Genomic DNA, 24,731 nt, shown 5'->3' on the forward strand with positions numbered 1-24,731 from the left:
GCGAGCTGGCGGTGTTCAGGCTGCGTGCTCAGCCCCCTGCTTTATTCACTCTATACCCATGACTGCGTAGCCGGTCATAATGCGAACTCCATCATCAAGTTCGCCAATGACACCACTGTGGTTGGACGAATCACAGATGGAGACGAGTCAGAGTATAGAAGTGAGATCGACCGACTGACCAAATGGTGCCAGCACAACAACCTGGCTCTCAACATCAGTAAGATCAAGGAACTGATTGTGGACTTTAGTAGGGGAAGGATGAGGACCCACAATCCTGTTTATATCAACGGGACGATGGTGGAGAGGGTCAATAACTTCAAATTCCTGGGCGTGCATATATCAGAAGATCTTTCCTGGACCCAGCACACCGATGCAATTGTAAAGAAGGCACATTAGTGACTACTTCCTGAGAAGATTACGGAGATTCGGCATGTCGAAGAGGATTCTCCTAAACTTCTACAGGTGCACGGTAGAGAGCATTCCGACTGGTTGCATCGTGGCCTGGTTCGGCAACTTGAATGTCCTGGATAGAAAAAGACTACAAAATGTTGTGACCACTGCCCAGTCCATCACCGGCGTCCAGGTTCAGGAATGGCAGCTTCCCCACAGCCATCAGGCTATTAAACACAACAAATAAGCTATGAGCTCGGAACTGCAAAAGACTGCATTATTATTTGTTATTTGCACTCTATTTGTTATTTATTGAACTTTTTCTTCCCCGCCCCCGCTATATACAATGTTTACATATTCACACATTCTGTTGTGCTAGGCAAGTAAGAATTTCATTGTCCCGTCCGGGACCTATGACAATAAAACACTCTTGCCTCTCTTTACGCTTGACTCAACTGAGGGGCCTGTTCATGGTTGCTTGTGTACACATTGGAATGGACCCTATGGATCCGAGTAGAGCCAATGTTAGCATGTTACTGTTAGGCTAGATCAAATGGATAAATTACAAGGTCAGAATAATAAATTAGATATTTATTTAGGTTTTTTTTAAGTCTAGAGGCCCAAGAAGTTATGTCATTGGAGCGTTTGAAGGTTTTCAAAGGGCAAATAGAGAAAAAACTACTTCCCTAGAAATCGTGCATAGAACAGATTCACAAAATGATGAGAGGCATAAATAGAGAAGAAAGCCAGTGTCTCCAACCATGGTAGTGGGGTTTAAAGCTAGAGGGCATATGTTTAAGGTGAGGAGATTTAAAGGTGAGCTGAAGACTACATTTTTCACACACAGTAGGTGATATCTGGAATGAGCTGCTGGAGGAAGTGGTGGAAGCAGGAACACTAACAACATTTAAGAGGTCTCTGGACAAGGTTCTTGTATGAACAAGCACATGGGAATATGAAATTACTGAAGGAAAGTGGGACCAACATAAGTAGGCATGATGATTAGTATAGGCGCTGTAGGCCAAAGGGCCTGTTTCTAAGGGCCACTTCAATTAAAGTAATCTTAAAAGTCCCATAAAATTGGAACTAAAGCATTCAGAACCAATATGTGGAAGTGATTGTGAAGAGGAAGGGTATTGGAAATCTGAAGCTAGGATAATTTAATCAAAACTGACACAGATAAAACTGATGTCAATGATGAATATTAAACAAAGCTGGTTAAATTGAATTGAGGTATAGAGTTACCTTGCAAGAGCAGCTGAATGAATTCCTCCTGTCTCTATAGTGATGTCTTTTTAATTTTGATTGATTTCTTTTGTGCATAAACCAAAGCATATGTTGACTTGAGCAATTCATTATCAAATTTAAATTCCAAGATCAAATAGAAGGCAGCCTGAAATTTATACCTGAACTATGAAGCGTGCAAATACTGTTAAGTGTGGGGCACTGTCATTTCAAACCAGTGCCTTCAAAGTAAATCACACTGTTAAGCAAGAATAATTGGGTGCAAGTTTAATGAGTGACGCCCTCTATGCCTCATTGCCAGATGGAATGCAAAACGTACAGCATTTAAGTTTCTAATATGGTAAATCGTACTTACCTAAGGAGTTCTTTTAACATATTGGGAAACTGACAGCTGCTCGATTGCGTACTTCAGTTTAACAGTCTCACTGGATTTAAACCTTTCCTAAAAATAGTGAGGTAGTACACTAATCCTTCCCCATTACCTTTTTTTTTCAATTGATGATGTTCAGCAATTGCATTCTGTTATTGTTGTAGCAGCTTTTGATGGATTGTAGTTTGTTTGGTTAGTGAGAAAGATTACCTGCTTTGTGAATTACTGCCATGATTTTGTTGTGTTTGTTTCTTTGCCTCTCTTATGGCAGTGCAGAAAATCACTGCCCATATTACTGCAGCTATGACCTTGATTAGTTGGGACAGTCACTGGAAATGTCTTGAAAGCAATCAGTATTACAGTCGAAGAGGTGCTGGAAGTTCTGACGCATATGAAGATAGACAAATCTCCCAGGCCTGAGTGATCAGATATATCCGAGGACACTGTGGGAAGCTGGAGAGTAAATTGCAGGAGCCCTGGCTGAGATTTACGAGTCATCATTAAATACAGGCAAGGTATCGGATAACTGGAAGGTGACAAATGTTGTGCCTCTATTCAAGAAGGGCTGCAGAGAAAAGGCTGTGAACTAGAGGCCAGTGAGATTAATGTCTGTGGTCAGAAAGATACTAGAGAGTGTTCTGAGGGATAGGATATATATGTATTTAGGTGGACAACGGCTGATTAGGGATAGTCAGCATGGTTTTGTGCGAGGGAGGTCGTGTATCATGAATCTGAGTTTTTTGAAGATGTGACCAAAAAGTTTGATGAAGGCAGAGCTGTAGATGTACATAGCTGTACATGGGTGTTTCCGCCTGCTGTCCATCAAGTCTCTCACACTGAGGGCTCCACTCAGCAGATACTATCACAATATAAAGAACTGTTTGACGACGAGCTTGGAATGCTGCCCCTCAATTACAATATCGCCGTGGATCCCAATATCACTCCTGTGGTCCGAGCTCCACACCGTATTTCGCATGCCATGCGCGACAGAGTACACAATGAGCTCCAGTGGATGGTGTCCCTGGGTGTCATAGCTACGGTTACTGACCCATCTGACTGGGTTTCCACCATGGTGGTTGCAACGAAGAAAAACAAGGAAGAAATTTGAATCTGCATCAACCTCAGAGACCTAAACACAGCGATCAAACGCCCACACTATGTGATGCGAACGGCAGAGAAAGTTGCTGCTCAGTTAGGCAGTGCATCTGTGTTCTCCGTTCTGGATGCAAAAAGTTTGTTTTGGCAGATGCCACTGGACCCCGACTCGCCCAACCTCACCACGTTCGGCACCCCCTTTGGCCGTTACAAATTCGTGAGAATGCCCTTCGGCATCAACTCTGCCAGCGAGGTTTTCCAGCGCACAATGGAACATTTGTTTGTGGGGTATCCGTGCGCCATCATTGTCGATGACATTCTCATTTATGGACACGACATGGTTGAACATGACGCCAATCTGAAGAGCGTACTAGACCGTGCTAAAGACATTCATCTCAATCCTCTGAAATGTAAGTTTCGGGTCCCGGAGGTTACTTCTGTAGGATGTTTTCACCAGTGATAGCCTCAGACCAGACCCACCCAAGACTACTGCCATCAACGAGATGCCGGTCCCTACAGAGATTACTTGGAATGGTCAACCACGTGGGAAAATTAATTCCCAACCTCAGCGATATATCTGCCCCCCTGCGGGAACAGACACATAAAGACACTGAATGGTCCTGGTATTCACAGCGCCAGAGAGCTTTTGATATCCTCAAGTTGCAGCTGGCCAGCGATCCCACCCTCGCATACTTTGCTCTAGAGTTGCCAGTGATGCTCACATGTGATGCATCCCAGTACGGACTGGACGCTGTTTGCCTACAAACCTCCACGAATGGCGACCACAAGCCTGTTGCTTATGCCTCCCGCACTCTGACTGATACTGAACAACGTTACGCCCAAATTGAAAAATAGTTATTTCCAGTAGTTTTCGCCTGCACGAAATTCAAGGACTTGTGACAAAATCTGTGACTGTAGAAACAGATCAGCAGCTGTTGGTCACAATCTTAAACAAGCCCATCCACGCCATTCCGGTTTGCCTGCAACGGAAGATGATGCAGCTGCGGCATTTCGATTTAAACATAGTCTACAAAAAGGGCAAGGACATAACCATATAACATATAACCATATAACAATTACAGCACGGAAACAGGCCATCTCGACCCTTCTAGTCCGTGCCGAACACATAATCTCCCCTAGTCCCATATACCTGCGCTCAGACCATAACCCTCCATTCCCTTCCCATCCATATAACTATCCAATTTATTTTTAAATGATAAAAATGAACCTGCCTCCACCACCTTCACTGGAAGCTCATTCCACACAGCTACCACTCTCTGAGTAAAGAAGTTCCCCCTCATGTTACCCCTAAACACACATACACACAGCTGACACGCTATTAAGGGCCCCACGCAAAACCAGCAAACGACAGCCCTCTGAACAGGACCAGTTCTCGGTCATGAAGGTATCGTATGTTCCCACTGATTGCCTAAGCAGCCTGGCAGCACACGGCTGCTGACGAGACTCTACAATTGCTGTCTGCAGTCATCCGGCATAGCTGACCAGATAAACAACACAGTACCCTACTCGTGATCGCCCATTCTACCTAGTTCGCGACGAACAAGTGCTACAGGACGAGATTATAGTCAAGGGTCACAAAGCAGTATCCCAGCTATACTTCGGTACTACGATGCCGTCCACAGGGGCCATCCCAGTGTAGAGGCAACCCTACAACAGGCGCAGAGCATGTTTTACTGGCCTGTTATGACCAAGTATATATGAGAAAATGCCAAAGTCTGCGCTATCTGCAACAGCATAGCGCCACATCAACAGTAACAACCTTTGCTCTCACACCCGGTTCCTCCTCTGCCGTGGTCCACGGTAGCCACCGACATATTCGAAATGCACGGAAAACACTATCTGGTTCTCGTCAACTCGTATTCGGGCTGGTTCAAAATCGACCTACTCCAAACCATCACATCTGAAGCAGTCATCCAGAAGTTGTCACATGGTTCCCCTGCACGCCTCCTATCGGACAACGGCAGTCAGTTCACCAGCCAGAACTTCAGAAACTTCGCACAATGATGGGACTTTCGACATATCACCAGCAGCCCTGAGTTTCCACAGTCCAACGGACTCACCGAACCAGCTGTCTGGAGTGCAAAACAATTAATGGAGCATTCAAAATTTGCCAAATCCGACATCTATCTGGACTGCTCAACCTAAGGAACATTACCCACGATCCCATACTGGGTTCTCGAGCCCAACGCTTGATGTCTCACCAAACCCGTGCTGCCCTGCCCATACCCCAGCAGCTGTTGCAGCCACAGGTTTGTTCACCTCCCGTTGTCCAGAAACAACTCCAGCCGAAGCATGATGCACAAAAACAGTCTTTTGACAAGTCCAGCAAATCACTTAAACCTCTCTCCTGTGGACAGGTTGTTCGCCTTCAGACCAACAAGGGCTATGGCCGTTTGAGGTCACATTCACAGCCCTGCCAAAGAACCGCGATCTTACCTAGTAAGGACGGATGGAGGCCTTTACAGACGCAACCATCAACATCTCCTTCCTGTGAAGGAACCACGTCCAGTGACTCCAGAGGTCACACATTTGATGTACCCTCCCACTGCCAGGCCGATTGCTCCCTCGTACCCAGTTGCTGTACAACAACCACTGACTGTATCCCCTGCGGCCTCTCCACAGCGCTCGGCACCCTGCTTACCAGCTTCACTGCCTCCACTCTGCGTGTCTCTGGTGTCATCCCTGGTCACCTCCCCGATGAAAGGAGATGCGGATTTACACCGCACTCGCGCCGGATGGGTCTGTGGGCCTCCCCTTAGATATGGAGATTTTGTGCAATCATCTATACGTCCCCGTATGCGTTATTAGCATTTCGGCTACTGTATTATTTAGCCACCACATATCAATGTGTTTTGTTTATTGGCTCGCATTTAGTTGTGCTTTATTTTGTTTCGACAAGGAAAGATGTAGATTGGTTACTCCTTGCTAACCAATTGTAGTGCTTGTTAGTAGAGCTCCGCCTACTATACAGTTTATATTATCAGAAATCAGTTCATGTAATTAGTCTGAGTAGTTGCTAAGCTTGCTGTAACACCATGCTGAAGTATGCTGTGTGTAGACCTTAATAAATGAGTTGTACCCTGGCGTACGTATGACTGGCTTTATTACAGAAGGTAACTAGCCAAAACACCAAGTTGGTACCTGGAAAATCATATGAATTTGACGATAAGTGTAAAAAAATTGCTTTTACCTTTGATGACATAAAAATAAACACATATAAAAATATATGAAAAGCTGTAAAAGGAACACTCGCCATGGTCTTAGTAAAGTCTTGAGGTTTGCACCAGGCCCACAAGCATCTGAGAGGAACTTTATCTGAAGTTCTATTTTTAATTTCAGTTATTCAACTTCTGCATTAATTTTCAACCTGCCTTTTAGAACTCTGCAATGTATGAAAGGTTCTTTTAATTAATTCACATAAGAAAAGCTTACTTCTGAAACTAGATCTCAGCAAGAAAAATAATCTGCTGCCTTAAAATAAACGTTGTCATGCTGCAAATATTTCAACACAGACATTATGAATTCATATACAACAATGAGAAGTTCTGGGAGTTTATTCAACAAATCTGATTTTCTCTGGATCCCAAATTATTTATAATTTAACAATATAATAAAAACGATTTAGATCATCATATTTCATTATTTTCAAAGAACTCTAGAAAACTTTCCATTGATGGATTTCTGAGGAAATAGTTTTGAGAATTAGCCTTATAATCTCCAAGAAAGGATAGCACAGCGGTGCAGTGGTAGAGTTGCTGCCTGACAGCACCAGAGATCCGGATTCGATCCTGACTATGGTACTGTCTGTATGGAGCTTGTACGTTCTCCCTGTGACTGTGTGCGTTTTCTCCGGAAGGTCCGGCTTCCTCCCATATTCCAAAGACGTGCACGTTTGTAGGTTAATTGGCTTCTGTAAATTGTCTCTAGGTGTGTAGGATACTAGTGTACAGGTGATCGTTGTTAGGCACCGACTCTAGGCCAAAGGACGTGTTTCCAGATTGTATCTCTATACTAAACTGAAGCATAAAACAGTAAAATTCTTCACTCCCTAAGTGACAGAAAGTTTTCTCACCATTTAGTATCTTCATTTTCAAAACAGCATTCTTTACAAAACATGTTTGTCAATGCTGCTGTCTCATAAGCTAAAAGAACTGCCTGAGCTGTTTAACTCATCGATACAGTTGCTCAATATACCCTTGTGTAAATGCATTTCATGCGTTTTCCCCAAGCAAGATTGTTGGTTATTGGATGAAGTGGAGGATTCAATTAACGGTCTAACCTATTCATAACTTCTCATCCTTTGATAATGAGAATATTAGGAAGCAATTTTGTTGCTTCACATAATTGACTAATCCTTTTGGAAATTTGATTGCCTGAAATATGGGATTGGGAAATACCATTTCTTAGTTTGCATCCTGGCCACACACTCATCTCCCTGCTACCTTCAGGTAGAAGGTACAGGAGCCCGAAGACTGCAACAACCAGGTTCAGGAATAGCTACTTCCCCACAGCCTTCAGGCTATTAAACCTGGCTCGGACAAAACTCTGATTATTAATAACCACTTTCTGCTATTTGCACTTCATCAGTTTATTTATTCATGTGTGTATATATTTATATCATGGTATATGGACACATTTATCTGTTTTGTAGTAAATGCCTACTGTTTTCTGTGTGCTTAAGCAAAGCAAGAATTTCATTGTCCTATACAGGGACACGTGACAATAAACTCACTTGAACTCACTTGAACTTAAACTTGAACTTGAACTTGAAGAGAAAACCATTCATTGTCTAAAATATGCAGCATTCAATGAGAGTTGTTGAAGATGTTGGCAAACATTCTCTGCTTCCTTCATTCCAATCATCCAAAATGTAGAGAAGAATTGCATACTTTTACCTCTCCGTTTTTATTCCAGTGAGTGTATATTGACATTCAAGCAGTTTTACTGTTCATTCTTAGATCTGTTAAATTCTAACATTTCTGCATAGATGAGTAGTTAAAAGATTCCAATGTACTATTTTTCAGATTCGTGTTGGAGAAGTGGGTGGAAATACACTGGGATTCTATGGCTGCCAATTTAGTCCCGATGGATCAATGATATTAGCTCACGCATTCCATGGAGCTCTACATCTCTGGCGTAAAAACAAATTAAATGTAAATTAACTTTGAGTTACTTTCTGAAAATTGTGTGATTTCACTTTAATGCATTTGATCGTCGATGTTAAAATGTTGTGGTTGCAGGCACTGTGGCTGCATTGGGGATTTATGTGTTTTTTATGTGATCAAAGTTTGGGAATAATGTTGTAACTGCAGAACATTAATTCAGCCTACTTTGATTCCATCTGATTTATACTTCCAGTAAAGTACTGTGTCATTCATCTAGGAATGATGTAAAATCACATTTGAATTGGCTAATGCAAAACTAATAGGAGCAGTAATGAGTCGTAAGGTGACCTGATCCTGCTGCACCGTTAAATAAATCATAACTGAGATCAAATATTTGACCTCTACTCCATCTTGAAACAAAACACAACTTTAAATAATAGGGACCTTTAATCCAATTTTAAACTATTTAATTTATATTCTATTTTATTTACCTTTAATCCAATTTTTAAAGTGGATCCAAGAGAATTCTTCTGTCAGTATGTACATACTTTACTCTTAATGATATTTCTGAATTCAATTAAAACATTTAAATCTAATGTATTTTTCACAAATAGTTAATGGACTTAATATTAATTCTATAGGTATGCATGAACCATTGAGAGTTCGGTATCATTCCTTCCAATCTACAGTCTCCAGAAAATAAGGTTGAGGACTTAAGGGCATAGCTGCTTTATGAAAGAGAGATGAGGAAATGCCATCTGCTCTGTTTTAGAGAGACATAGCTCGCCTCCAGTTCATCAGCCTCAGCCCTCCAGCTTCAAGGTTTCTCCATTCATTGCACAAGCCGAATGGAGGTATCGGGGAAAGGGAGAGACAGAGGTGTCTACCTCGTGATGAACTCTGTGTGGTGCTGAAACGTAGTGGTCCTGCTTTCCACACCTGGAACACCTCACAATGAAGTGCCATTCCTTCTTCCTCCCAAGGGAATTTCATCATCATGACCACGATCTCAGGAGTACTGGAGGAGCTGCCTGGGATGTCAGGACTTTCATATGAAGAAAGACTGGATAGACTTGGTTTGTACTCGCTAGAATTTAGAAGATTGAGGGGGGATCTTATAGAAACGTACAAAATTCTTAAGGGGTTGGACAGGCTAGATGCAGGAAGATTGTTTCCGATGTTGGGGAAGTCCCGAACAAGGGGTCACAGTTTAAGGATAAGGGGGAAATCTTTTAGGTCCGAGATGAGGAAAACATTTTTCACACAGAGAGTGGTGATTCTCTGGAATTCTCTGCCACAGAATGTAGTTGAGGCCAGTTCGTTGGCTATATTTAAGAGGGAGTTAGATGTGGCCCTTGTGGCTAAAGGGATCAGGGGGTATGGAGAGAAGGCAGGTACAGGATACTGAGTTGGATGATCAGCCATGATCATATTGAATGGCGGTGCAGGCTCGAAGGGCCGAATGGCCTACTCCTGCACCTATTTTCTATGTTTCTATGCCATAGTCACCAAACACCAGTTGGCACACCCCAAAATCTTTCCTATCATAGCCAAGGACTTTGACAAGGTCAGTTTGATGTTATCATTTCTGAACTACCACCAACACATGTCCTGCAGCACAAGAGGATTAAACACCCTTGACCACTGCTAATCCACCATAGGAGATGCCTATTGTTCCATCCCTCGCCCGCACTTTGGGAAATACGACTACCCGGCTGTGCCCCTTCTTCCTGTGTATGGACAACTACTGAAGAGCACAGCCCCAGTGGTGAGGATTGCAAGGGCTGGTCAGGGGAGGCAGAGGAGCGACTCCAGGATGGCTTGGAGTTGGTCGAATGGGCGATGTTCATGGACTCGGCAACGACTTAAACATATACGTCACGGTTGTTACTGACCTCATAAGGAAATGTGCGGTGGAGCATGTTCCCACCAAAACCATCCTAGTGTTTTCCCAGCCGGATGCCTTTGGGTCTGCAGGTGGTCCGCAGACTTCTGAGGAGCAGATCTCTAGCATTCAACTCTGGTGACACAGATGCATACAAGAAGTGCAAGTACGGCCATGTTAAATGTATCAAAAAGGCTAAAAGGAACTTTCACTCTAAATTAGAGGATGCAAAAGGAAGTTCGGCAGCTGTGGCAGGACTTGCACAGCATTGCTTCCTACAAGAGTAAACAAAAAGGCATCACTCCCGGATGAGCTCAATGCTTTTTATGCATTCTCTGATAAGGGGAACGTTATTGTGCCTCCTCGGGCCCCCATAGCCCACGATGATATTGTAATCTCAGTTACTGAGGCCAACGTCAGAAAACCCTTCAGGAGAGTAACCTCTGGAAAACGCCGGGACCTTTTGGTGTATCTGGTCATGTTCAGAAAACCTGCGCAGACTATCTGGAGGTTTAGCAGACATCTTCATCCTCTCTTTATGAATTCTGGGGTTACCACCTGGTTTAAAAGGAAATCAATAACACCGGTGTCAAAGAAGAATAAGGTGACATGCCTCGATGACTACTGGTCGGTGGCACAAATGTCTGGGTGATGAAGCCTTTAGACCCCTACCTTAGCAAGAACCTGGATTCACTACAATTTGGCTATTACCACAATAGATCAATAGGGGATGCGATCTTGCTGGCTCTTCACCCTGCACTGGAGCACTTGGACATTAAAAGCATGCACTCCGATTGTTGTTCAACTATGGCTCGGTGTTCAACACAATTATCTCCTCCAAACTTGGTACCAGGTTCACAAAATTGGAACTTTGTACATCCCTATGCAACTCGATCCTCAACTTTCTAATCTACAGACCACATTTGTTTACAGTTTATTGTTTATTATTATTATTGTCACATGTACCGAGGTACAGTGAAATGCTTTTTCTTGCATGATATCCAGTCAGCTAAAAGACTATTCAAGATTACAATCAAGCTGTCCGCAGGGTACAGATACAGGTATAGGGGACAACGTCTAGTGCAAGATAAAATTGAGTAGAGTCCAATTAATGAAGATCTCCAATGAGGTAGATGGGAGGTGAGAGTACGGTTCAGTTGCATGATAACAACCAGGAAGAAACAGTTGGTACGAATTGGCAACAATACATCCTCTCTGATAACCATCAGCACAGGGGCACCTTGAGACTGTGTGCTTGATCCCCTGCTCTACTCACTCTATATCTATGACTGTGTAGCCAGACACAGTTCCAACTCCATCTTTAAATTTGCCAATTACACCACCATTGTTGGACACATTATGTGTAACATGAGCCAGAGTTCAGAGGGAGATCGATCATCTGATTGAATGGTGCCACAACAATAATTTGCATGCAACATCAGTAAGACCGAGCTCATTACTGACTCCTCAAGAGGAAGGCTGAGGCTTCACGAACCTATATTCATTGAGGAATCGATGGTGGTAAGGTAAGAACGTCAAGATCCTGGGTGTGCATATCATTGAAGACCTGGCCTGGACTTAGGATTTAATCATAAGTAAATGTATATAAAATACAGTGTTTTTTATTGTAAAATATTAATGTGAAGATTATAATGCTTTTCTTTTAAGAAAACTATTTTTTTACGGCAATAGGTGAAACATTTGACTTGAACTAGATGTGTTTAAATATGTAAACCAGTATGTTCTTCTCTGGTGATACTTTTACTGAATATAATATTATAATTCATCCAAAAATAATGCTTTCAGGGAGAATGGAGCCCAGAAGTTGTGCTGTCCGGACATTTTGGCTCTGTCCAAGACTTGATCTGGGATCCCGAGGGAGAATTTATTTTAAGTGTTGGTGCTGATCAGACAACAAGATTATTTGCTCCTTGGAGAAGGCCAGGATACGACCAGGTAATCAATATGATACCAATCAGCAATAGAATGGAATGTGATAAAAAGAATAAGGAAAAATAAATCTGATAATCACAGTTCTTCAAGGTTAAGCTATCCGATTTAATTATGTGTATTTTGTTATTTGACAGCATAGAGCACTTGTCTTTGAGCAGCTGACACAAAGATATATTAATATCGAAACAAACTAAAGATAAAATTATTATATTAGTCTCCTGAATCTTAGTAAGATATCAATCCATTCCCGTCTATAGCCTGCATAATGCATTCCTTGCTTTAGATTCCTCATCAAGGAAATAGCAACGCAATGCTTAGCTATATTTCTTCTGGTGATGGAAAGGAAATCATAAGCTGAATCTCTGAATTTCTGCTTTATATTTGTTTATGATTAGTAACAGTTTTGACAGAGTCTTGAAGCAACATTGTTTATTTTGCCAATAAACTGAACAGTGTCAAGAAAATATCTATAATTTATTAAAAACAAAATCAAAACTATCCTGAAGTATTGTTTTAAAATTCTGAAGTATTTTTTAAAAATTAAGTGTCTAATGTTTTTGTCCATGCTCATATTTGACTTGTGGTCAGAAACATGAAATGCATTGGCTACAAATTCTCTATTGCTTCTTATCCTTGATATTTCAGGGCTGCAGGTGCACTTTGCCATTCATGTCACAGATGTATTCCCTCCTATCTGCAAAATCTTTAGCAAGTTATACTAAAGAGCTGTTCTCAGAAAATTGTGTTTAGACAGCACATGGTCTTTTGGGATCAATCATAATCTGGAATTGCCCTTAAGATCTAAGCCATAACGACAGTGGAAAACCTAAAAAGTGTTTGGAAAATATGCTGAAACAATTTTTGCTGGAATTTGTACTTGGTCCACTGCATCTAACCTATATAACTGACCTGAATTCAGAAAATAACAGCACACGCTTGATAAATTGCAGTTCTCAAAAGTACGTAGAACCTTAGAGAAAGCAGATAAAAAATTTAACATGACGTGCAGTGCAAAAGACAATTTTTAAATTTAACCCTGATGCATAATGCACATCGGTTGAAAACACACAAGCCATATAAATATGTAATAAATGGAATTGAACAGGCATAAAAAAATTCTAAAAAGCAACTGAGACCAATAGTAATTGCGATATATCACAGTGTTATAGGTAGTAAAGCAGTTTTATTCTACAAATAGAGGCAGTGGAATATCAAATCAAAAATCAAAAGAATAAAGAATGATGGCTAGGTTTTTATTACCAAACCTTAAAGTTATGCTTTATCTGGAAAAAAATAATTTGTTCCATTTGGGCTCCTTGGAACATATTAAACAATAGTCCAAGCATTTCCCATACTGCAGAAATAAGAAATTGCACATGCCAACCAACTCACCCCATCTACACTAGCCCTATCTGCCTGCATGTGGCCCATATCCTTATAAACCTGTACCTGTTGAATGTTTTTTAAACTTTGCGATAGCACCTGCCTCGACTGCCTCTGCTGGCAGCTCGTTGTACCATGCATGTACCATCCTTAGTGTAAAAAAAGTTGCCCCTAAGGTTCCTATTAAATCTTTCCCCCTCACCATAAACCTATGTCCTGCGGGTCTCGATTCCCCTATTCTGTGCATTCATCCTATCTATTCCCCTCATGATCTTATACAGCTCTATAAGATCACGCCTCATCCACCTGCGATCCAAGGAATAAAGTCCTAGCCTGCTTAACCTCTCCCTATAGCTCAAGCCTTCGAGTCCTGGCAACATCTTCATCAATCTTCTCTGCTGCCTTTCCATCTTACAACATCTTTCCTATTACAGATGATCAAAACTGAACACAATACTCCAAATGTGGCACCATCAATGTCTTATACAGGCCAATGTGCCGAAAACCTTCTTGACCACTCTTTCTACCTATGAAAGAAGGAACTTGCAGATACAGGTTTAAACCGAAGATTGACACCAAAAGCTGAACGGTCTCGACCTGAAACGTTGCCTATTCCTTCGCTCCAAAGATCCTGCCTGTCCCTCTTAGTTACTCCAGCATTTTGTGTCTATCTTTCTACCTGTGACGTCTCTTTCAAGGAACTATGTGCAGCGCCCTCCATAATGTTTGGGACAAAAACCCAACATTTATTTGCTTCTGTACTTCACAATTTGAGATTTATAATATAAAAAATCACATGTTGTTAAAGTGCACATTGTCAGATTTAAATAAAGGCCATTTTTATACGTTTTGGTTATACGTTAGAAAGTACAGCAGTGTTTATACATCATCGCCCCCCCCCCCCCCCCCCCCCCCCCCCCCCCCCCCAGGGGCACCATAATGTTTGGAACACAGCAATGTCATGTAAATGAAAGTAGTCATGTCTAGTATTTTGTTGCATATCCTTTGCAGGCAATGACTGCTTGAATCTGTGATTCATGGACATCACAAGTTGCTGGGTGTCTTCTCTGGTGATGTTCTACCAGGCCTGTATTGCAGCCATCTTTAGCTTATGCTTGTTTTGGGGGCTAGTCCCCTTCATCTTTCCCTTCAGCAGATAAAAGGCATGCTCAATTTGGTTCAGATCGGGTGATTGATTTGGCCACTCAAGATTTGACAATTTTTTAGCTTTGAAAAATTCCTTTGTTGCTTTAGCAGTATGTTTGGGATCATTGTATTGCTGTAGAATGAACTGCCGGCCAATGAGTTTTGTGGCATTATGGCCTGGGCATGTGCTAAAGGCACAGGGCTGCCTTCCCACAGATGGGATTTTTTTAATTTTGATGTATTAAAATCATGTTTTAGTGCATTGTAGACGTATGATTGTATATGTATAAACACAGCTGTAATTTCTACATGGTGAAACCAAAATGTATAAAAATACCCTTTAATAATATCTGACAATGTGCACTTTAACCAGCTGTGGTTTTTTTCAATTACAAATCTCAAATTGTGGAGTACAGAGGCAAGTAGATAAATTATGGTTCTTTGTCCCAAACATTATGGAGGGCACTGTACCTGTATTCCTAGATCCCTCTCCACTTCAACACTCCACAGAGCCCTGCCATTCACTGTGTAGATCCTGCCATGGTTAGATTTCCCATAATACAACACTACAGATTTTAGACTCAAACTAATGGTTGCACAGTTTGGATTTCACAAATGAATTTTCTGTTTATTAGGTGACCTGGCATGAAATTGCCCGACCACAAATACATGGATTCGATATGCAGTGCATAGCTATGATCAGTCGTTTTCAATTTGTTTCTGGTGCTGATGAGAAAGTGCTTCGAGTCTTCACTGCCACCAAAAATTTTGTCGAAAATTTCAGTTCCATTACTCATGCGCCACTTGAAGATATGCTTTCAACAAATGTAAGTACATTGTAATTAATAATGTGTTAATGCTTTGTGCATAGAGTACACTTACTCCTCTCGATTTTGCTTAAGTTTCATAATTTCAAAGACTAGTTTGTATGCATTAATTTTATTTTACAAAAAGATATTATAAACTTTCAGCATTTCAATTTGTTGGGGGGACTTGGTCATGGTCAATTGAAATAAAACTCCATTCTTATCTTTATGCAATGGTGTGCTTCCAGGTACTATGTAATGTGACAGCACAAAAATGGGTATTTTCTCCCTTCAAATCTCTGAATCATACAGAATAATGCCTACATTCAGTTTAATCTTACTCGTTGCCATATTCCTTTCTTTTTCCAACAACTGTATATAGTAATACAAATGTGTATCTTAGCATCGATTTAGTTTGTTGATTTCCCACATGCTAAGAAACTTTCCACACAGAGCTTTTCCTTGAACTTCTCTTACATCAAATCTATGATCATCTTAAATTAACACATGCTTCTTAATGACTTGCCATTATAGTTTATAACTCAATTTACAATTTTCCTGACTGTATATATATTTTGATAACACTGCACCAAGAAATTAGATTATAAATGTCTAATTATTTGAGCAATATGTGATTGAAGATCTAATTTTTGAGAAATCAATTACGTTAGCATCATTATTGTGTGAAAGTCCAAATTTACCTCAAAGCCTGGACTTAGGACTCAGCACCCTCACTGTCACTCACAACTGTGTGGCCAAGTTCTTCGCTAGCTCCATTTACAAGTTTGAGAAGACAGCACTATAGTCAGCTAGATCTTGAATAATGACGAGGTGGAGTACAGGAAGGAGATAAAGGGCTTAGTAACATGGTGTAAACCAAACAACCTCTCCCTCAAAGGTTGACACAAAATGCTGGAGTAACTCAGCAGAACAGGCAGCATCTTTGGAGAGAAGGAATGGGTGACCTTTCTTCAGACTGATGTCAGGGGAGTCAGAGATTAAATGTAGTCGGAGACGGTAAGACTGGTGGGAGAACTGGAAAGGGGTAGAGGATGGAGAGAGAGGGAAAGTAAGGGCTACTTGAAGTTTTTTTTTTTGCAGTTGTGTTTGAGTGAGGCCCGGGGCTGCGGGAGAGTCAGAGCAAGGGCCTGCTGGTGCTGGCATCACAGCCAGTGTAGAATTCAGGGCACAGAATGCGAACTGTTGTGAAAACTGGCAGATCGACTGTCGGAACCTGTATTCCAGTTTGGGTTCAAATCTCCCTCGATGTCAGCAACAAGAAGTTGCTAGTCATCAACTTCGGTGGGGTGGATGACATGCCCCATTCTTCATCAGTGATGCTGAAGTTAATACGGTCAAGAGCTTCACGTTCCTGGGCATAAATTGATGCTACAGCCTAGAAGGTACACTTCCCCGACTTCCTCTGAAGATTAGAGAACTTTGGCGTATCTCAAATGACGCTGAAAAATTGCTATCGATTCACCCTAGAATGTATCCTATCAGATACATCGCAGATTGGTTTGGTAACTGTTCTGCCCAAGACTGCAAGAAATTGTAAAGAGTTGTGGATGTAGCCCAGTACATCAGGCAAATCAGCCTTCCCCCCCATTGACAATCTCTACACTGTCATGTACTGCCATGGGAAGTTAACTCAGATTTTTGTGCATGAGGCTCTGAAGTTAGACTGAAGCCCACAGCACAGCAAGACTGCTATCACAATTATCTTCGTATCAATCAACTGATGAAATTGAACGAACATCAGACGAGTGGATCTGAAGCCTGAAGACAATTGTGTTGAATCAGGACAGTGTGCTCATCAGACCATGCTGTGATGCTCTACCCAGTTCTTATATAGGATAAGTATTCAGTTCCATCATCTTTAAATTGATTTGAGTGTTCATCTGAAGTAATAGCTGAACGCCAGTGATACATAACTGCAGTGTGATAATATGTCACCTGGGATTCAGGCGGTCATTGTTGTTTCTCATTTATGTCTCGGAGAGCTCCTGTAATGTGCATTGACGGTGAAGGTACCTGGTCTGCAAGACATTGTATGTACAGTTTGAGCAGACATCTAACAATGCTAGCTGGACGTCAAACATGAAACAGAATGGTTTCATGAAGTTACGTTGATGCTGTTGAGTCCTGGATCTGAGATTCATGTGATGAAACCTAGGTGTTGGAAGCTGCTTGCTATCATTCTGACTGAACAGCACCCGGAAGTTCTGTGTAATAAACAACATGTTGTAAATTGTTTGAAGGGACTTTTTAAAAGCGATAATCTGATATGGATGTTGATAACAAATCGTCTAGTTTTTTCACAAATTTCTTCACACATCCCATGGAAGTAAAAACAATCTTGAACTTTACCATCATTATTGTTTGTCCATTTTTCGGGAGAAACCTATAATATGCAGGCACATTCAATTGAGCAAAGACGTGGACGCTGTCATTTTAGTCGTAATGGGTAAGGAGGTCTTTGGCCATTTTGCTATTAAATCTGGGTAAAAGATTCCCCTCAAGATTTTATACAACTTGATCACTCCTCAACCTCCTGCACTCCAATTAATAAAGTCCTAGCCTGCTTAACCTCTCACTATAATTCAGGCCCAGAAATCCTAGCAACACCCTCACAAATCTTCTCTGCACACTTTCCAGCTAACAGCAGCCTTACTAAAGCAGGGTAACCAAAACTGAACACAATACCCCAAATGCAGCCTCAACAACGTCAGGTAATGAGCAAAATCCGATAATGCATAGCACCCTTCGAATTTGGAAACCAAGTCTAAACTGAGAAATTTCTCCCTCCTTTTACCAATCGCTAACAATCCCTCGTTTAAACAGTCTACTTTAGATAAGGTGTTTGTACAATGGAAAAACTCAAGGAATTATAACGCTGGGAGATCTTTATGAGAAGGGGATTTTCCTCGCGTTTCAAGAATTACAGGAGAAATATCATTTGAAAGCAAGTAATTTTTTTAGATATCTTCAAATCCGAGACTATGTGAAAACACATACATAGGACTGTCATTCTATGGGCCCAGATATATTAGATGAATGCATGCATAGACAGGGGGATACAAGTAAGTTAATATCGTACATTTACAATACCCTTTTAACTGCACACATCCCATCTTCTGAAATGCTTAGGCGAGCATGGGAAGATGAATTGGGTTTATTAATCTCAAAGGATAGCTGGGAGGAAAGCCTTCTATACATACATTACTGCTCTCTTAATGTTAGGCACTCTCTGATACAATTAAAAATACTGTACAGACTCTACTATTCAAAGTCCAAATTGAACAAGATCTTCCCAAACGTCTCGCCCATTTGTGATAAATGTCTCCTCCAAGAAGCGACTATAACCCATTCTTTTGCTTCCTGTATAAAGTTACAAAACTTCTGGAGGGGAATATTTGATACCTTCTCCAAAATACTTAAAATTAATTTGGAACCAGATACAAAACTATATCTACCTGTTTTCTTATTTATTTTTTCTCATGCACTGCTTTGGTAGCTTAGAGGTCTTTTTCCTGCTCTTTTGTATTTTACTTTTTTTTTCTTCATTCTTTTCCTTCTTCTTTCTTTGTTTTCCTTTTTTTTCTTTTTTCTTTTTTTTAAATCTAGGTTAAAAATGAAGCGGTATAATAATTGTATAACTGCTATGCCGATCGTCTTATCCTTGTACAATTGCTTCTAATAAAAATAAATAACATTAAAAAAAAGTCAGGTATAGCATTCTACTTCTATACTCAACAACTTGACTGATGAAGGTCAATGTACCGAAAGCCTTCCTGGCCATTCAATCTACCTGTGATGCTACTTTCAAATCACTATGTACCTGTACTCCTAAATCCCTCTGCTCTACAACACTCCCTGGAAATTCCATTAAACATTCCTCAGCCCCCTTGCCCAACTGTTCAAGATTCTTTTTTTGATAAACATCTTTGTTATCAATGATACCATCGACTTTGGTGTCATCTGCAAACTTACTGTTCATGCCTTGTACATTCTCATCCAAATTGTTAATATAAACCACAGGCAGCAAAGGGCCCAAATTAACCCCTGAGACACACCACCAGTCGCAGGCCTTGAGAATGCTAAACAACCTCCCACCATCACCCTCTGCTTCCTCTCCCTGGATCCCGTGTGATTTAACCTTCTGGAGCAACCTACCTTATTAAATTCCTTGCTGAAGTCGATTGAGACAACGTGTCTCAATTGAATCTGAATCTGAATTTGCCCCCTCGTCAAATGGGCTTTGGTTTGGTTGCTTCTTCAAAAATCTCAATCAAATCTCCTAAGACACTAATCTCCCACACTGACTATCCTTAATCAGCCCCTGCCTATCCAAATGCATATATATTTATTTGTTCTATTTTATGGACAAATAACACAGGATGAAGACTGACTGAACTTTATTGCCTTCCATCACAGTTATCACTATAGTGGATGTTTATGTTAAGTTCTATCATTCTTTTTAATTGTGCTGTGTTCTTTTAATTGTATGGCTGCATGGTAACTCAAATATCACTGTACCTTAATTGGTGCATGTGACAATAAATATGAATCTGACAGCAATTTTTTCCTATTCTGATACATAATTGCCCATTGACTGATTTTGAAATTGGCACCATTTCAGGTATTAATCATGTTATTCTTTGAAGAAATGCTTCCTAACATAAGCCGGAGACTATAGTCATATATTAACTTATACTCCACTTTTTCCTGTTTTTTTGATTTGTGGTTGTTTTGAACTCTTCATCGAACCTCTTCATCTGGGGCAAAGCGGAATCTCCGGATTGCCTGCAATGCTCAGGCAAGGGGACGTTGGAACACATCCTGAGCTGCTGCCCAAAGGCTCTTGGGCAAGGCCGGTACAACTGGCGTCATGGTCAGGTTCTTAAACCCATTGCAGCAGCCATCAGCATGGGAATCAGCAGCTGCAGGCAAGCACACCTCACCACCCAGATGATCACCTTCGTGAAGGCTGGAGTGCAGTTGCCAAGAACCACAGCCAGGAATCCATCAGGAATCCTGGTGACTGCGCAGGACTGGCAGCTTTCTGTAGACCTGGTGAAACAGTTCCCACAGCACATCATAATAATAATATATTTTATTGTCATTGCACATAAGCGCAACGAGATTTGGTATGCAGCTTCCATCCGATGTCATAGCATAAATAACTAATAAAATTTAGATTTAGATACCCCGAGAACATGGATTGTAAAAAGAACAGTAAAATACTCAAGACAGTTCAAACAGACTAAAGTGCAGATGTGTCTGTGCGACGTGACCATCCGAGGGAGACAGTCCAGGGGGGGTGGGGGGCACTCAGCAGGGCCGGTTCAGAGCCGCTATAGCTCTGGGAATGAAGCTGTTCCTGAGTCTGGAGGTTCGGGCGTAGAAGGCCTTGTAACGTCTGCCGGAGGGAAGTAGTTCGAACAGTCCATTACAAGGGTGTGAGGAGTCTTTGTGAATGCTGATGGCCTTCTTGAGGCACCGTGTGTGGTAGATGCCCTCCAAGGCTGGTAGCTGTGTCCCAATAATCTGCAGTGGACGACGCGCTGAAGAGCTCTCCTCTCCGCCACCGTGCAGCTGAGATACCACACAAAGATGCCATACGTTAATATGCTCTCTGTGGCATCATGACCACCCTGAGGCCAGACATCCTCCTGGTGTCAAGAGGCGACCAAAAACATTGTTTTGTTGGAACTGACAGTGCGTGGGTGAACCAAATGGGGGAGGCTCACGAGAGGAAGATGACCTAGTACGAAGAGCTGGTCATAGACTGCCGTAAGCAGGGCTGGAAGGCAAGGTGTATACCCATTGAGGTTGACTGCAGAGGTTTTGCAGGGCAATCACTCTACAAAGCCTTGAGTGCACTGGGCATCAACTGAATGGAGAGGAGAAGAGCCATCAAGAGCACCACAGAGGTAGCGGAGAAAGCCTTGAGATGGCTCTGGATCAGGAGAGGAGGTCCATGGGGAGGAGCGAATGCCACCTGAACACGTCGTGGGCTGAGTCGCTGGGCGAGGGTGTCTGATGTTGAAAGACCCAAAACACTCAATGACCCCAGCTTACATCACTGATGATGTGTTCAGCAGCATCAAGAGATGTATTTTATCAATTAACATAATTATCAGACATCTGCGAAAACCTATTTTTAAATATTTGTGATTAATTTAGTGATTGTCAACAATCTATCAGTAGATTTTTTTTTTGTGGGGGAAAAAGATTATACGTCAGTTTGGGTTAGTCAGAATATTTTATTGAAGGTTACCCCTATTTGAGACCTTCAGAATTTTCTGTTTTTATGCTAGATGTGAATGTTGAAAATTGCCTGAGAGGTGGAAGGTTTTGAAACAAATTTGAGACGTGGGTTGGTAAGTTAATTGGGCACAGTAAATTGCTTCTAGTAGTGTAGGTAAATCGGGGAAATTGAAGAAAATGTGAGAAGAATAAAAATAGGATTGAGGTAGGGTTAGTGTAAAATAGTAAGATTAAACGAAAACTTACTAGTTTAAAGTTTGATCTGTATTTTATGAGGAGTTACGATGAGGGATTACGTGAAGAACCCGCTCAGCACGCATGCGCGGCATACTTCAAAGCAGCGGTGTGGAATCACAGATAGATACAGTTATTGAAGTAAACATAGTAAAGAAAAGTAGACATCAGTTTAACATTTTCACCCATATTAATGAGGGTGGGAGCGGAGGGCACGTAATCCCTCATCATAACTCCTCTTAAAATACAGATCAAACTTCAAACTGGTAAGTTCTCGTTTAATCTTACTATTTTACTTCGGAGTCACGTGAGTGACTACGTGAAGACTTCAAAGCTCTGTGATTTCAAACCGTGTAACAGGTATTATTTCATGCACTGCCGAAGTCCTTGAGGGAGGACGTGTGTTATCGTAATCAACACATCCGTTTGTAGAAAAACACAATGGTATTTTTTAACAATAACAACAAAGAAATTAAATTGCTCCCCTGGGCTTAAATTAAATATTTGCAGTCTGTTCGTGGTGAAGGTTCGCCAGGAATTCCAGTACGTTGGTAACTGTAGCGGTTGAGTAGGTGGTCCCTGTATCCAAGCAGTACTTCTCCCATTTTTTGATGCTGGACAAGTGCTGTTTTTAGTGGATGTTCGGAGGGATGCTGACATGGTGTCGACGGTTTGTTTTGATAATCCCAGCCCCAGAAGTGGTTTGTGTAGAATCTGCAACCCAGGAGTTTGATTTGTTCATGGCACGGGTGGCTTGTGCCCGACACTGGGTGTTAATAACTCTGGGTCACTGGGGAATACCATCGGAGTTTCAACAACCATGTCATGGAGTATTGGGAACCATGGCTGCGTAGGCCAGTCGGGTACTATCAAAATACCTGAAGCAGAGTCCATTTGTATTGTGTGTAGTCCCCGACTGATGAGGCAGAAGGGAGGAAATGCATAGAAGAGGAATTTCCCCAATCCAGCGTGAACGCATCTACCGCTGCTGCCTCAGGGTCTGGTTCCCAAGCGACATACATAGGTACCTGGTGATTTAGCCTTGATGCAAATAAATCGATATCTGGTGTGCCATATTGCTTGATAACTTTTGCAAATTTTTGGGGGTTTAACATCCATTCGATGTTGTCATTAAATTTACGTGACCTGGTGTCTGCCACTGTATTTAGCTTACCTGGCAGGTAAGTTGCTGATAGCCAAATATGTCTTTCAACACACCATTGCCAAATTGTGTTGACCAACGTGTCGCATGATACCGATTTTATGCCGCCTATATGGTTAATGTAGGCCACCACCGTAGTATTATCTATTTGTAACCGTACATGCAGGTGATGCATATTTGTGCCTATGCTTTTAACCATAAAAGTCACCCAACATCTCTAGATAATTAATGCCCAGTGTAAGTGGTAACGATGACTCTGGGTTAGTCCATCTACTACGTGCTGGATATAGAGCTAGTTGCTCCCCAGCCTTGAGCACTGGCATCTGTTTGGATAACTAACGTAGGGTTAGTGATGATAATAGGGCTGAAACTATGCCAAACGTTTTTTGCCCACCACTGTAGTTCTGATATTGCTTCAGTGGGTAACTTTATGACACGATCATAATGACCTGTGTGTCGTTTTGGTGCCTGTACCTTTGCTCTTTGTAATTTTGACAGTGCAAAGGTTCGAATCATTAAATTGTTGCATGATTGTGCCAATTCAACTGTTTTGTCTCTTGGCAATGTTACAGTCACGTAGACTGATTAATTGTGAAGCCCAAGTAGTCCATGATTGTGGATGGCTTCAACTTAGATTTATCTGGATGTAAGACAATCCCAGGGTTTCGAACAAATGTTTGGTAGCTGATACAGCTAACATAGTCAATTCCATGGTCTTGCCTATTATTTAAGATATCATCAAGATATGCCATGACAATATGTTTTTGTCTTCTGAATATTGTCAGAGCTGGTTTTGGTATCTTGGTGAATAATCTATGGCTGATGTGAACCCATTGGGTAACGCTTTAAACTGCCAAAGCTGCCCCATCCAGGTAAATTTCAGGTATCTGCGATGATCCTTGTGAATGGTACTAAATAGTAAACATCTTTAAGATCAATGCTTGCCATGAAGTATCCTTTGGAAATTAGTTGTTTGGCAGTAACAACCGTTTCCATTTTGAAATGTATATACTTAACAAACATATTTAGTGAAGTTAAGTCAATGATGATGCGACATACACCATCTTTTTTGGGTTTAGTGACTATATTTGATACGAATTCCAAGGGTTCATGTTTTCCCATGATACCCTTTGTAATTAGTCTCACCAGTTCAGCTTGTCCCTCTCGTTTCTCTAACGGAGAGGGAAAATACCCTCTGGGGTAAATGTTGAACTGGTGGCAATTTTTCTAGTATGAATTGTATTTTATATCCACTAATGCCATTGAGTATATACTGATCACTCGTGATAGACTCTCGTGCTTCTTAAAACAGGTGTAATCTCCCCCCTGTTAGTATTAAGCCCCTATTTTCTATACGCTGGTAGGAACCAGACCCACCTACCTCCATGGTTGTGGATATTCTTCAGTTTCCTGACGGTCCAACGAGTGTTGCACGTTGTCTAACGTGGCGGTGATGTTGGGGGGCGGCGCATTTTCCATGGGGTCCACTCTGGGCCCTGGTCTAAAGAAAACTTCCGGGGATAGAATGCAGACCCCGATCTTTCACCAGTCCCATATGGTAGACGTCGACTGATGGAGGCGATGGGGTGCTGCTGCTTAGGGATTATTGTTTTTGGTTTTGCTCGTCCCGGGGCCTGCCCTCATGAGAACGAAAGCTTGTTAA

The 24,731-nt window shown here is 41.6% G+C and overlaps 1 protein-coding gene across 2 annotated transcripts in view; it reads left to right on the forward strand.

The window, feature by feature from the left end:
• The window catches only part of elp2 (elongator acetyltransferase complex subunit 2), a 129,497-nt gene that overhangs the window by 60,305 nt on the left and 44,461 nt on the right, over positions 1 to 24,731 (forward strand). For both annotated transcript variants that reach the window (XR_008726257.1, XM_055662767.1), the window contains exons 11-13: positions 8,146 to 8,274; positions 11,918 to 12,067; positions 15,229 to 15,420. Coding sequence is in view for 1 of the 2 variants with exons in the window: in XM_055662767.1 (XP_055518742.1) it covers positions 8,146 to 8,274; positions 11,918 to 12,067; positions 15,229 to 15,420 (471 nt within the window). In the remaining variant the exon portion in view is untranslated. The remainder of the gene's footprint in view (positions 1 to 8,145; positions 8,275 to 11,917; positions 12,068 to 15,228; positions 15,421 to 24,731) is intronic.

This window comes from Leucoraja erinacea, chromosome 2 (genome assembly GCF_028641065.1).
Source record: "Leucoraja erinacea ecotype New England chromosome 2, Leri_hhj_1, whole genome shotgun sequence".
Classification (NCBI taxonomy): domain Eukaryota; kingdom Metazoa; phylum Chordata; class Chondrichthyes; order Rajiformes; family Rajidae; genus Leucoraja; species Leucoraja erinaceus.